At 44.6% G+C, this 14,939-nt stretch overlaps 1 protein-coding gene and 1 long non-coding RNA gene across 3 annotated transcripts in view; one reads left to right on the forward strand and one right to left on the reverse strand.

Moving 5' to 3' along the window:
- Positions 1 to 3,709: 3,709 nt before the first annotated feature.
- SOX11 (SRY-box transcription factor 11) lies at positions 3,710 to 13,100 on the reverse strand. The gene has a single exon (XM_060187030.1). It carries the CDS (start codon positions 12,754 to 12,756, stop codon positions 11,425 to 11,427), a length of 1,332 nt encoding a protein of 443 aa, XP_060043013.1. The 5' UTR covers positions 12,757 to 13,100; the 3' UTR covers positions 3,710 to 11,424.
- Positions 13,101 to 13,322: 222 nt separating this feature from the next.
- LOC132537654 (uncharacterized) overlaps positions 13,323 to 14,939 on the forward strand; it is a 98,335-nt gene continuing 96,718 nt past the window's right edge. For both annotated transcript variants that reach the window (XR_009549115.1, XR_009549114.1), the window contains exon 1: positions 13,323 to 14,336. This is a non-coding gene — a long non-coding RNA (uncharacterized LOC132537654). The remainder of the gene's footprint in view (positions 14,337 to 14,939) is intronic.

Consider the following 14,939-nt stretch of genomic DNA (forward strand, 5'->3'; position numbering starts at 1 on the left):
AATCACTTGTGAGACATCTGCTTAGTACTAAGGTTATTGGCCATTTATTGGCCAGCTGGTCAGGTTTCACTCCATGTCACTCAGATTTGCTTCTGTTTATACTTACTGTAAAGATCTTTCTCTTTTACCACCCAAGTCCTGGAGCTTCCTTTTAACATGATCCAAATTTCTTTCTCAACCATTTCTGTATCTGATCTCATCTGCTTGTATTCAACTTTCTGAAATTTAGGATCTGAGAGGCATAAAGGGAAGGTAGGGTTATTTATTTATTAGTTTATTTGGCTGGACATACTGCCATTCAAGCCATGATGGCTACTGTAGAAAATGTTCCAGATAATCCAACTGCAATGCTTTATTTTGCATCTTTGACTTATGTTCTCCCTCAAACAATAGTTATTCATTTGCATTATCTATGTCTTTCTAGCTACTGGACTATATCAACAATTTAATTTTTTTCTTTATAAAATGGAAATATTGACAAAACTATAGAATAAGAGGGGTACATTTCCACACATGTCCACCCCACAGAGCTCCATATCCAACCTCCTCCCTTAATAGCTTCCCTATTCTTTATCCCTCTGGGAGTATGGACCCAGGGTAACTGTATGAGGTGCAGAAGATGGAAGGTCTGGCTTCTGTAATTGCTTCTCCACTGAACATGGGCATTGGCAGGTTAATCCACACTCCTAGCCTGTCTCTCTCTTTCCCTCGTGGGGCAGGGATAATTTCTTAATGTGCTTGGGCAGGTGGTTTAGAAGACAGAGCTTACAAACCTGAGGCTCCCAGTTCTACCCCCTAGTACAAAGTATGGTCAGAAAGTTCCTCCCACTGTCTCTCTCACTAAATTGTAAAAATACTTTCTTTTTCACTTATCAGATTTTGACAGCTGAAAGTGTTTCACGGAAGTGATTGATAGTTGAAGAACTTCTTTGGCTAAATTTAAAATTGTATTGAGTAAAAATATTTTTTAAAAAAAGGGTTAACAGTTCTCTACCTTTTTGAATAGAACATAAGGAAAGTGATACACAGTTTGATGCCAAAGTCACTATAATAAACACCAACTTGTGTAATAATAACACAATATGACATATACTTAAAATCATTTGAAGAGGTCTATGTAGTCTCACATGAAATTATTCAAGATTTTAAAAATTTACTTGCTTTTTAAAAACATTTTATTATCTCTATTTATCGGATATACAGCCAGAAATCAAGAGGGTGATAGAGAGGGAGAGAGACAGAGGGATACCTGCAGCACTACTTCACAACTCACAAAGCTTTCCTCCTGCAGGTGGGGACTGGGAGCTCAAACCCAGGTCTTGGGCATTGTAATACGTGTGCTCAGCCAGGTGCTTAAAAAAACAAGTAATTGTTTTTTTAAAGTCTCCTTATTTATTAGTCTTTTCTAGGTTCCTTATTCACTTCTATATATTTGTATATGAGTCAGAAAAATCAAAGATAGATACATATGCAAGAAAAATAAGAATCAATAACATTTGAGAAACTCCTTACCAAAGTCTCCTATCCATGTTCTTCTATTTAACACATCATCCTGTGTAAGTACCATGCACTAATTTTGGCACTGGAGCTCCATCAACACCTCATCCTAACAATGGGAACTCACAATGCTTTTAAATTTTACATAATGGGTTGAGAGAATGGCAGATCCATTTAAATCACTACAAGCAAACAGTGATTTACTAGCATTTGAGATTTACCTCACTTAAGAGAACATCTGAATAATTGAGAATTAACCAACTACAGACAGTAGTTGGCAATGGAGGCTGGTCAAAGATTCTAAAATTCCTCTACCCTGTGTCTCATTATCACTGCTTGCAGCTCCAACTACTGCACTGATATCCCCTGTGGAATGAAAGAACAAGTGCAGAGAAGTAAGAGTTCAGTACATGTGTTTCCTTGTAAATGTATTTTCATGGACATCTTACTGAACAACTCTCACTAACTTCTCCTTGGGTAGAACAACATGATAGGACACCTCTTTGCAAAGAATGCTAGATAAAGAAGGGTTGTTTTTTAGTTGGTTAAACCAAATAAACCAAAATAAGTCTTCATTAGTAAGGAAAATTAGTCAAATGATGATTGGGTATGCTGCCAGCAGTCACTGACTTGTTATAGTAAATCTGACTCAATAGGGGCCAAGAAGTCACCAGGGACTTGGCCTCCCCAAACACAAGGGAGGAGTCCTTTCAGGGACCACATGATTCTCCCTCTGGATTTCTGTTTTCCTTTTGTCTTACAGACTTTCCTCTTATTTTTATCCTTCTCATTTCAGTTTGTCAATGTGCCCCAACCCGAAAGTTGCCTCATGACCTCCTAAATAAAATCCTACAAATATTAGGTCAATCTGTTGTATTTCTCAATCCCAAATCTGAGAGGGAGGAGCCTGTTTATTTGTCCTACTTAACTCTTGGAAGAGATCAGAGGGATTCCAGGTTCAGATTGTCATTCATGAGCTGCCTGGTAGTTGGCAGCAACTCAACCAACTAGAGAAAACTACAGAATTAGCCCTTGTTCATTTTGCCTAAGAGGGCATAGAAAGAAACTGAAGGCAGCAAATGAACCCATACCTACGGTATGTCAACTAAAGCTAAATGTACATCTTCTGGGAAATTGTGCCGATGCAGCTGCGCACAACAACATCCATCCATCCGTGATTACTTCATAGAAAGACAAATCTAGAGGGTCAAATTTCTCTTCACTATTTTTTTTCCCACATCTGCTCATGTGTGTGCATTACGATTATATTTAGTTTTCTATTTTGTCATAGATGACAAGATTTGCAATTCTGCAATTTAGTTCTATCAAATGACACAATATTCAGTGCTAGAGATCTGTTTTGTGGCCTCTTTCACTCCCACTAACCTCAAAATGTTAAAGTGAATTCTATTCTCAATGAAATCACATGTGCTTTGACCAAAGTAAAAAAATCCAGAGTTAGTTATTTCAGTTGGTTATTTCAGATCCATCCAACCACAACCCTTGTATTAAACATTTACTTCTAGATATAACTAATGTTCTTATTAAAAACATCACCAGTCTTTGGACCAAGAAATTTTGTCCAGGTCTTTCTTGTTTCCATGTTTTCTTAAAAAAAAAAAAAAAACCTACAAGTGGCATTTTAGTCAAAGATGTCTCTTTAATAAATTTAAGTGTTGATATAAGACTAGGATAGTAAAAAGTAGAAAAGACTCTTAACGAGCAATATGAAATAGTAAGGATCTGTTAGTGTTCAATGCAAGGAACTTTTTTTTAACTAGGTGAAACTAAGTTTCAATCAAAATACAAATAAAAACAAAACCCCACCAGGATGAAATAAATTCTATAATATTGAGTTACGAATTTAAAAAGTTATGTCCTGTGGTCCGGGAGGTGGCGCAGTGATAAAGCACTGGACTCTCAAGTGTAAGGTCTCAAATTCAATCCCTGGCAGCACATATGCCAGAGTGATGTCTGGTTCTTTCTCTCCCCTCCTATCTTTCTCATAAATAAGTAAAATCTTTAAAAAAAAAAAAAAAAAGTTATGTCCTAGAATGATTAGGCAAGCAGAGTTAGTTGTCACAGTTTTGCTATTTGTTCCTATGTTTGTAGCAAAAAACAAACAAACAAACAAAAAACAGGCATAGTAGTTTTTTTTTTTTTTAGAGTGGCTATGTGGTGCACCTGAAAATTTCTTACAATACCACACACATTTCTACAAAACCAAATTTAATATACAACAAACACTCACCATGTAAACACATCTTTTAAAAAATCTGATAATAATTCCAAGGATCACTTACAGGCTCCCATAAAAGCATCTTATATCAAGAATCTCAATACAGAATGATTTCTATGTCAAAATACATTTACACTGTAAATTGTTTAATAGAAAAAAAAAAGACACAAAGAAACAAGAGTTTGCTGGCATTGAATTCCACAGCAGCTACTGCCCTGATATGTTTCCTTCATTTTCTAGCTCAAATATTTCTGAAAGAACATGTTAATCTACCTTTCTACACTTTACCATTTTTTGTAGTTTTTTTTTTCCTTTGCTATATTGGCCAGTTAAAAATTTAGAGACTATAGTATCATGCTTAATTCAAATGTAAGCATCTCTAAGACTCCCCCCAGAATACTGGGGGTCCAACTTCTATAAGAGATGACCTCCCTCCCCACGCCCCCCCCAACCCCCAGTACTTTTCAAACCTGTCCTTGTTATCAGTTTTAAGGACAATACTTCAGGAGTTAAACAGTCGTTATCAAATGCAAAACTAGAAAAGAAAAAGTCACATAAAAACCACAAATGCAGATCGATCACACAATTTTATTAGAGTCTTTTGAACAAATGTATTCCTCTGTGAAAAGCTCTTGCAAAAGAGACATTGGGGTATACTATTTTCAACCCTGAGCATCAACACTGCATACCAAGGGGGACGGGTCAAGAAGCTGGTTCGACCAAAGCACAAGCACAAGCCACTGATATTCTCTATGTGATCAGGTTTTTACATAAAAATACATAGTTTTCAATAAATAATGCTTAATTTTACAACTTTGATACAGCAATGTCATACACTGTTTCAACACACTAAACTCGGCATGCTAGATAGTCTACAGAAGACGAAACTTTGCCATGCATTTTCTTTCCCCCTAGTGCTATCAAACACTTCACCCTCCAGCGCACCCCCCCTCTGCTAGCTTTACCCTTCTGTTTCACAGCCTTAGGTCGCGCGCTGGCATGCAAACTCTAAAAACTGTTCCCCCCCCTCCCCACAAACCACTCAGACTTCTAAACAAAAGGGTTTTTCAGCTTTTATGCTCCCAAACCTGGAGTGGCTATGAAAGTTATGTTTCATGTGGCCTTGGAAAATACATACTCTCTAACAGTGTCATGCTTGAAAACTGCCTAAAACATCAGGTGGCACTGTTCTGGTGGCCATCATGAAGCATTATGGGATGCCATAACCACTAGGAGTCCTAAATTGGAAAAGCAGGCCTCCATTTTAAAACAGTCCATTCAAAAATCGGTGTCACAGAACAAATGCAAAAGACTCTTAAACCCACAACATATGTACAAGAGTAAAAGTAGACAAAATGGGATATTAATGGTAATGGCATAGAACATTTCTCCCTAAGTGATTCAAGGGATGAGGCATAGTGTTCTTGAACGCAAGCTAGATGAAGAAAAATGTGTTAGAGGGCCCTTTGTCAATATCTATTTGATCAAAATTCTTTGTATGTATATTATTATTATTTCCAGTTGTTCAAAATTTTGGAGAGGGAATGCAATGTTTAACTAAATCACAGAAGCATCAAAGTCACTTCAAGGACCCTGGAGTAAATCGTTTTTACACATTTTCAAACTTTTTTGTCATATTGCTTTATTTTTGTGAAATTTCACAGCAGAGGAAAAACCAAGTCAGCATGACTACATAAAAGAAGTTTGATCAAACAATGAGAAGGGAGCCTCTACGTTTGCACGTCCAGGTTGTTTCATCAATTGCTCATGTAAAACCACGTTTCAACTTGATCATATTGCTTGTGTGGTTTGTTTTCTCTACAGAAGTTATCTGTTTATAATTGCAGGCAACAGAATTTCCCAGGTCATTTAAAACAGTCCTATCTGTGCAGTGGCAGAGGTATTGGATCTTTTAGAGTATCTCTACCCAATAAAATTATTACTTTTATACATGGAACATTATGAACTTATGTTTCCCTTTGTAAGCCATTTTATACTTTCTGCACTTTTGTGCTTTTATTGAGTATAAAAATAGGTCTCCTTTAAAATTCTGTTTTAAGTTCACTAAAAAACTACTTGTTTGTGAAATTCTCTTATAAACTCACTGCATCCACATGGAATAGATAAAACTAATTAGGCAGCTAATTCAGATAGGTAGTGTTAAAAAATAACTATAATGGGAAAAATAAGGAGATATGTTAGGATTCTAGAAAAAAAATCCAGTAGCAAGAAAAATGGAAGAGAGCAAAGCCTAACATTTTGCTTAATCTCTGTTGTGACTGAAAATGTGGACTTCACAAAAGAAGATGAAAGAAAACTTGAGTTGTGATCAAAGGGCAGAATTTGCCAGATCATTAAGTAAAAGGAAATATAGCAGAGTGAATTTAATGAGTGAAGAATGAGGAATAACAATTATTAAAATAAGCCAAATCTCAGAAAAGCATGTGCAAGTGTCGTTACATGGAGACGGTTACTTTGGGAACTCGTAAATTCCTGTTCAGATACATAAGGCTCAGTCTTGGTATCTTCACAGGCCTAGGCTATACAAAGGGTATTTGAAACTGACATTCCTAATGGAAATTTTATAAAATTTGGCCCTTAGAGTAACTGAGAAATATCCTGAAAAAATCTTCCCTGAAACTGTACTAAAGAAAGTTTCTTATCTACTGATAAAATCGACAACTCAGTAAACTATTTTCGCTGGTCATCCTACATAAGAAAAAAGCACAAATATATTTGCCTCAGAAATCTGTTAAAAGCAGAGGACCACGCAGTAAAAGAGTATAAAGATTCTATAAATGGGAGAGTCCAAGAAAACCTCTCTCCAAAATGTCCACAAGGATACATATGCCCATTAGAAGAAAAAGTAAGAATATACATATTATTAATCATATCAGAGAATAAAAAAGTTAAGATTGATATATTTATATTGAATGACTACTTTAAAATAGAGCAACTTATTTGCTTTCCTTCTCAGAATCCTTGGGCAAAAATCAGTTCAGTTCTGAAGTGAAAAACAAATGTAAATTTCTCGAACTTCACCAATATCAAAGAATTATTGTTTCAACTCTCAGAGAAGAGAAAAAACAAGTCTTGCCTTTTTGAGGCTTTTTTCTTTCTGGAAAAAGCAACTACATCATCCTGACTGCTATATGCATGCATATTTAAATCACTTCCCCTTGATTAACATTAAAAAGAAACATCTCTGCCCCAAAGGGCTATGATTTTTCCCCCCTACTTAAAGGAATAACCATTCTACAAATAATTTGCCCTGTGACTGTAGTCATTCATAACATACATAATATTTGCAAAGCACAGTTTAAATACACTGCCTTTTATTAGCATTATTTTTTTTCTCTTAATAAAAGGGATGCATCTCAGAGTGTAAGAGCTGGAAGATTATTTCCACAATTTAAAGAATTAAGAGAATGCTGGTTCAAGTTCTTAAAAGATGGAAATCTTACTAAAATGTCATCAAAGTCTATGAACTAGATATAAACAGCAGGATACCCACTGGCTAGGCTGCAATGCACTCAGCGCCCACCCCCACCCCCCACGTTACCATTTTAAGATATTCTGTCAATGCTTAGTTAAAATAAGACTTACTTAAGAGACCAAAAAAATGCAATTAAACTTTTATTGAAGACTATCCAGTGGCAAGAATACCTTGTGTATTATATTATGTTTTAGACATTCAGTAAAGAATTCATTAAGAATTATTTTCACAATGCATTCATCAAAACAGCCTTAAATATTGTTAAAAGCGCATTTCAGCGCCTGTCCTGAGTTCTAACAGGTTTTTAATTTAGATCGCGGACCACCTATTTCTCATATTTTACTACCAAAAACTTAGGCTACCAAGCTTGTTTGCTTTTTCCTTAACCATGACTATTTGTATCCATTCTGAGGCCAATTTATTACAAGTTACTAATTTACTTAACGTAAAGTTTCTAGCTCACCACAGAAAATGTCCAAATTTATCTATGATTAAAACATAGAATACATGCAAAGTTCAGATTTTCAAAATACAATAGACTCAGTCTTGTAAATGGGTTTGATTTTCAACAAGATTTAGAACTGCAGCAGAGGGCAGCCACGTAAAAATTACCAGCACAGAGAACTGCTAATTGTAAACCGCTGGATCAATCATTCGTGGCTAAAATAAATGTCTCACCAATGAGTACATTACTCTAGCATTTGGGGTAAGAAAAATTTTTAAAAAAAGTAAACAATCCCAGAAATCCAGTTCTACATCGAGGACCTTGCTAATACCACTGGCCCTTCCTTCACCTAAGAGTATTACTGAAATCTGATGGTTCAACGAAGAAAAGCCAAAAAAAAAAAAAAAAAAGTTCCCTGACTCCACATCCCAAGGGAGGGGACAGTGGTGGGCACTCGCCAGGAGTCACAGGAAAGCTGGGGGAAGCCAGAGCTCTAAGAGCAAATCAAAGTGGGAGGGGAGTCCAGAAGAAGGTTGGGTCCCTTTCTAATGGGTCCTGTTGGTGTGCAGGAGGGTGTTGGGTCCTGGTTGTGTACAAGCACCTCTATAAGTCTCATTAAATTTCAGTGCAAATGGGGGCCAATCCTTGGTAAATCATTTCATTAATTAGTAGAATAATAAAAAAAAAATCTTAAGTGATTTTGCACCGAGATTCAATTAGCCACTAAACACCTCCCCCATTGCAAGCGCCGCACCTCGGAGAGGTTAGGTTCCGTGGCTGGAGTTCTGGGCGCCTATCGGCCTCCCAGCGTCCCCAGGCGCAGCCCCCCGGAAGAGGCGCCGGGGGTGGTGGTGGTGGTGGGAGGGGGGAGGGTGTGGGCTCGCAGCCGGGGGTGGGTGGGGGCGCCAGGCCGCGGTCCCCTGCCTGAGCGCGAGGACTCAGGGATTCGGGGGGTTGGGAAGTGGGGGGAGGTGGAGGAGGAGAGTTGAGTGGCGGGGCAAATGGTCCGCAGCGAGCAGGAAGCGCGCGCCCGATAGGGTCGCGCCCGCGCCTTGCCGCGTGAGCATCTAGGAGGCAGCTGGAAAACAACCAAGGAGCCCAACCACCTTTCTGGAGGTGGTTAGCCGGGAGCCAACAAGCAAGCAAAGAAGGGCACCCACCGCGTGCGACGGGCCACTCCTTCCCGGGTTTACAATCTCCTTCCCACCCACAGCCCGGTGGTTCCCCTTCCCACGGGGAGTCAACGTGGGTATCCCGTGTTGCAGCTTCCAGGATAGGGTGCACAGGGCACGCGCGGTGGCCAAAAAGAGCCAGTCGCAAAAACCTTGCCCGGGCGGCAGGGCTTTGTTCCTTGGGTGTTGGGCCGCCTCCCCAATGCCCTCAGCCACCCCGTGGCTCGGCCCTTAAGGACATCTAGGCTACTGAGGCTCCCATTGCAGTGGCCTTGCCATGCATCTCCCTCAGATGCTCCAGCCTCGGGGTCTGCACGCGCAGGCAGGGCCTGGATCCAACAGTCAATCTTTCTGGCGGTGTGACTCCTTGGCCCCAGGGTAGGGGCAGAGACAAAACACTGACCACCTCTCCCTGCACCCAGGGCAGCACGAGGTCAAGAACTGTGCCTGTGCTCCAAACCAGCTACCTCTGCGCACACGCCAAGTTGCGTCAAAAAAAAAAAAAATTCAAAATGCAAACGGCTGTCCCAGCTCTCTAAGGGACAGCCTTAGTCTTAGCGCTCACTGCCCAAAGGCGTTTGTCACCACAGGCGATGAGAACGCACACTTCCAGGCGAGCACAGGATACCGGCCGCGCCAGTCGGCCACCAGTCCTTCTGCTGTCCCTTGTCCCTTAGCCTCTCCTCACGCCCGCCAGCCGGCCAGGATGGGTGGGGGAGAGGAGGGCGGGAGTGGGAGGAGGAGGAGGTGAGAAAGGAAATGGAATTGGGGTGGGGCGGTGGGGTAGGAGGGAGGGAAGGCAAGCAGAAAATAGTTTTTTTAGTAAGTAGCCACCGAATGAAGAGGAAAAAGAAACCGGCCTGCCAAATTGAGCACTTTGCAGCCTAAGCCCCCCCAGAACAATTCTATTTTGCCACCTCCCACTCGCGCACACAACAGCTTCGTCACTGAATGCGCTGCGACAACAGGACCTCCAGTTTGACTTCCATTGAGACTACTGGCGATGAGAATTTCTATCAGTTCCAGCTGATTTATTAAAATTGTCAAGATACAGACTTCCAGCACGGAAAAAAAAAAGCAATGATGTCGACAGTGCATTGAGTCTGCTTTGCCACCATTTGCTACAAAATACGCAGATGGTCTGTACTTTATTTAGATTATATTGCACAAAATGAGAAACTTTTTAAACTATGTGCCTTTTTTCTTTTTTTTGCTAAAAATCGAGAATCCAGTTTCAAACCTTCCATCTGGGGCCCCATCCACATATCACAGCGTATGAGATACATAAAATCCTACTATAGTACAGTACATATACAATCTTTAAACTAAGATAACAGCTCTGAGGTCTATATCACCATTTTCAATAAATCTTTACCTACAAATATTGAACAAATCTCTACTATAGCTGTACAAAAAAAGTTTGCTTTTTTTTTTTTAACCACAAGGCCTTTAGATGCAAGGATTATTTTAAAATTTTAATCCTTTTTAAACCAGGACATAACGTACCAACATACTTGCATGCTAAAAAACAGAGGAAAAAAAAAGAAATCAAAAGGGAAGAAGTGCCTGAAAGTCTTACTGAAAAAACACAGCAAGAATGTTCCCTTTTCACTGTACAAAAATACGCCTGAAAATATATTAATTTTTAAAAAAGACTGAGGTCTGTTATGTATCAAAAATGTTTCAATACCTTTTGTACTGAGGTCTAGGCTGTCTGGTATTCAATCAAGGAGGTATAAGGGAACAAGTTACAAAAAAAAAGTTGGCAAGTAGAAATCACATTTGTAAAACAATAAACAATTTGATCTGAAAAGTAAACTCTGATCTTAAGTCAGTTCACAGTTTTTTTTTTGTAAGCGTTTGTACAGTCTGCATTTTTTCAAGCTCCCTGCAGTTTTGTTAAGAATCGGATGCATAGAAGACATCAGTTTTCTCCCTCCAAAAAATGAAATAAAATTAAAAGTTGCAATGGTCCCTTTTTTGTGTTTGTTGGAAAAAAAAAAAGAAACAAAACACCAGTTCTTTAAGATCTCTTAAAAGAAAAATCTCCAACCAACTCCCTAGTGTAACAGTTGTGCTGCCAAAAGGGTCCTCTCTGCAGACGTCTTCCAGACTTCAAAGACCGACAAGCTTCAAACAGCGCCTTCCGGAGCGGGTCCTCCCTCCCCTCCCCCGCCCAGTCCCCTCCGCCTTTGTTGCAATCACGAATTTCAGGGGGGAAAATTTACAAAAACACATTTCGAGGTGGGTGGGGGGAAAATCACAACTCCAGACTAGGTATGCAACTACCTCGAGACACGATAAAGGATGGGGGGGGGGTCAAAAAAAAAAAAGACAGGAAAAATGGTTAAAACTACTCATTTCACTTTTAACTCCACCAAAATTTTCATCTTTTTTCCAATTTTTTCTTTTGTGTCACGACATCATATCAACATCACCATCTTCTCTCCCCTCCACCCTACTAACCCCACCACCACCACCACCATCATCATGACCGCCACGACTTCCTTCTCCCTAGGAACCCAGCTCTGCACCCGCTGAGAAAAGAGCGAGAAGAGAGGCGCCCCTCTCTCTCTCAATACGTGAACACCAGGTCGGAGAAGTTCGCCTCCAGCCAGTCCCCCGCGATCATCTCGCTCAGCTCGGGAGTGCAGTAGTCGGGGAATTCGAAGTGAGAACCCAGGCTGCCTTCGCTGAACGAATCCAAATCCTTATCCACCAGAGACAGGGACAGGTTCCCGGCTCCCGCGCCGCCCCCCAGCTGCTGCTCGCTGGTGCTGTGCGCGCTTTGGGAGAAATTCAAGCTCAGGTCGAACATCAGGTCGTCGGCGTCCTCGCCGCCGCTGCCGCTGCCGCCGCCGGACGAGGTCGAGGAGGAAGAGGAGGTGGAGACTGAGCGAGAGGACGCGGGCGAGAGCGCGGGCTGCGCCAGCGGCGGCGGGTGCTGCTTGGTGATGTTCTTGAAGCTGTAGTAGAGACGGCTGCCGCTGCCGGGGCCCGAGGTGGCGCCCGCCCTCACCTCGTCGTACAGGCTCGCGCCCTCGGGGGACTCGGCGGAGCTGCTGAGCGTGGGGCTGGCGGGCACTTTGGCCACGTTGTAGCGTCTCAGCAGCTGCGGCTGCTGCCCGGGGGGCTGCAGGAGCTGCTGGTGCGGCGGCTCCTCGTCGTCCTCGTCCGCTTCCTGTTTGATTCGCAGCTGCAGCTCGTCGTCGTCGTCCTCGTCTTCGTCGTCCTCGTCCAGGAACACGCACTTGACCGTCTTGCCCGCGCCCCCACCGCCCGCGCCGCTCACGCGCAGGCTGCCAAGCACGTAGTCGTCGGCCGCGCCGCCGTAGTCCCCGGGCTGGGTGGCCTTGCCCGCGTTGGCCTTGGCGCCGGCGGCCGCGGGAGCCGCGGGAGCCTTGAGCTTCCCGCACTTCTTGCTGGAGCCTTTGGAGGTCTTGGAGCCCGCGCCGCCCGCGCCCCCGCCGCCTCCGCCCGCCGCGCTCTTCTCGGGGCTCTGGCTGGCGCTGGGCTTGGCCGAGGGGTCCATTTTGGGCTTTTTCCGCGGCCGGTACTTGTAGTCGGGGTAGTCGGCCATGTGCTTGAGCCGCAGCCGCTCCGCCTCCCGGATGAAGGGGATCTTCTCACTGTCCTTCAGCATTTTCCACCGCTTGCCCAACCTCTTGGAGATCTCTGCGTTGTGCATGTCCGGAGACTGCTCCATGATCTTCCTGCGCTCTATCTTGGACCACACCATGAAAGCGTTCATGGGCCGCTTGATGTGGCCCGACGCCGTCTTGCACCAGTCCGGGTCGCTCTCGTCCAGGGCCACCGGGCTGCAAGCCATGAATTCGCCCTCCTCCGTGTCCAGAGCCTCCCGGGGCAGGTTGCTTTCCGCTTCCAAGCTCTCCGCTTGCTGCACCATGATCCGCTGCGGGGCTGGGCGCTCCAACCCGGGCCGCTAGGTCTCGTGCGGAGGTCCCCCTCCCCCTCTCGCCCCTCCACCTTCCCGGGCAAGTTGCGAAGTCCTTGGCACCCCGCGTCCACAACTCCCCCCCGCCCCCCCGCCCCCCTTCCAGACTGCACACAGCGACTGCGGCGGCTTCGGCGGCAACGGCCGCCCGCTCGCGGGAAGCTGCGACCGCTGGCAGAGAGGCTGCGACGGCGACGGTGGTGGTCGAAGCAGCCCGGGACCCTTCTCTCTCCCTCTCGTGGCTCCCGCCGAAAGCGCTGGACCCGGATCACTCCCAGATGCGCGCGCTCCTTCTGCAAAAAGTTGAGGGCTCTCTCCCAACTAGTTATCAGGGTGTCATATGGGTGACATCACTCCCTGAGCCAGCCAATGGTTGGACTCCGACTCCGCCCATCTGCCTTTATTAACTAGACAGCTCCTCCCATTTCACCCCGCCTGGGGGGGTGCTTTGCAAAGAGGGGGGGGGAGTGGGGGGGTGGTGAGAGGAGGAAGCTTGTCTAGAAATGTTATTTAAAAAAAATATCCGCGTGTGTGCACAGATGCACTTCTCCCCGGGATGCTTTAGAGTCGCACAAGGCACAGCGGCGAGTGGGCGCTTCCGGGGCGAATGGGGCTGGTCCCGGCTTCCTCTTGAACCAAGGACCAGGTCCCAGGAGAGGCGCAGAACCCCTTTGTGCCCAGTCCTTGGGAGACCAGTTGTGAGCAGAATGATGCACTCTAACTCCACATGTGCACTCACGAGTAGGCTCACTGTCCAAGACAGTAGGTGCAGCCCAGCTCCCTTCCCCACCCCCACCTCCGAGGTGGGCGCAGCTGCTCCCCGGCGCGCCGACCCCGAGGGAGTCAGTCGCTCCCTGGCGCCAGAGTCCAAGCCCGCCATGGGAGCCGGTGGCGCCACCAGCCGACTGAAGGTGGCGCTTTAACACTACAACCTTCCAGGGGCACGTGGGCTCACCCCCCTCTCTTTTTTTTTCTTTTCTCCTTCTTTCTAAAGCAAAGAAATTCATTTAAAGCCTGAGAGACTGGATCCTCCCCCTCCCACTCCCAACCCCCCGCGTCTGCATTGGCTGTTTTGTCCTTTTTCTCCGTCTGTTTCCCCTGATCTGTCGGCTTGGGAGACACTGCAGAGAGAGCTTGGCTGCACCCGATTCCCGGGCGCCCCGCCCCAGTAGGAGGTCAGAGTAACGGTCTGTGGGGTTTGGCTGGGATCGGATTCTCGCGTTCAATCTGGCCACTCCCGATGCGGATTCTAAACCGGCTTCTGGGGCCAGCTAGCAGCAAGTAGCACACTCCCCGCCCCTGCATCACCGGTCCGCCTGTGAGCGCGCCCGCCTCCCCCCACTTTCTACCTCCCCTCCCCCAGCTCCTCACTCCTCCCCAGCCCTCCTCTTCCTCTCGCTCCCCTCCCCCTTTCCCCGCAGCCCACAAGATCTTCAGCAACCTTTTCCTGAAATCCAGAGAGAAGCTGGCGGGCCTTCTGTCTGGTTGGTTCACTGTCTTAGCTAAACTCCGTAGACCAGAGGGGAAACAAGGTGCGTCCTAAGTATCCAGTTGAGATATTCCTTCTATCAGTGTAAAAAAAAAAAAAAAAAAAGCTGGCACTGGCTGCCCCTAAAACAAGTACATAGTGAGCTGGCTGGCTGGCTGGCTGGCTGACGGAAAGCTGCCCCAGACTGCTTCGAAAAGTGCTTTTTCCTTTGTGTTTCCTTGTATAGTCCCTGTCACCTATCCGTGGATATTCTGGGGGCAATTAAAAGAAAACCGCCGCTTCCTTTTCATTGTCAGCCTTCATCCCTGTCTTCACACCCGTTAGTGTTGAGGAGCTAGCAACTTTGAATACTTCTAAGATGCTGCCCAGAGTGTTTCACAAGAGAAGTCAACTGCTGGGATCGTGAAATCACCCAAACGTGCTTCCTCTCAGGCGCTCTTCCTCCAAATAATGCTGCATTACCTAAGCCTTGCAACCCCCCGCCCTCCAAAATTAATGCTATAAAATGGTACGATGGTGTTACAGACCTATTTGTTGTATGAATATTATACTACTTATGCTGGAATTTATTTTTTTAAGGCATGGAACAGAAATAATTTGCAGTCATTTATACTCCGTGACCTATGTCTGGAGATGTGTAAAATCC

The sequence above is a fragment of the Erinaceus europaeus genome, chromosome 3, assembly GCF_950295315.1.
Source record: "Erinaceus europaeus chromosome 3, mEriEur2.1, whole genome shotgun sequence".
NCBI lineage: Eukaryota > Metazoa > Chordata > Mammalia > Eulipotyphla > Erinaceidae > Erinaceus > Erinaceus europaeus.

What these genes read in the sequence shown, in the direction of transcription:
- SOX11 (XM_060187030.1), bottom strand. Translation starts at nt 12,756, where the DNA reads ATGGTGCAGCAAGCGGAGAGCTTGGAAGCGGAAAGCAACCTGCCCCGG.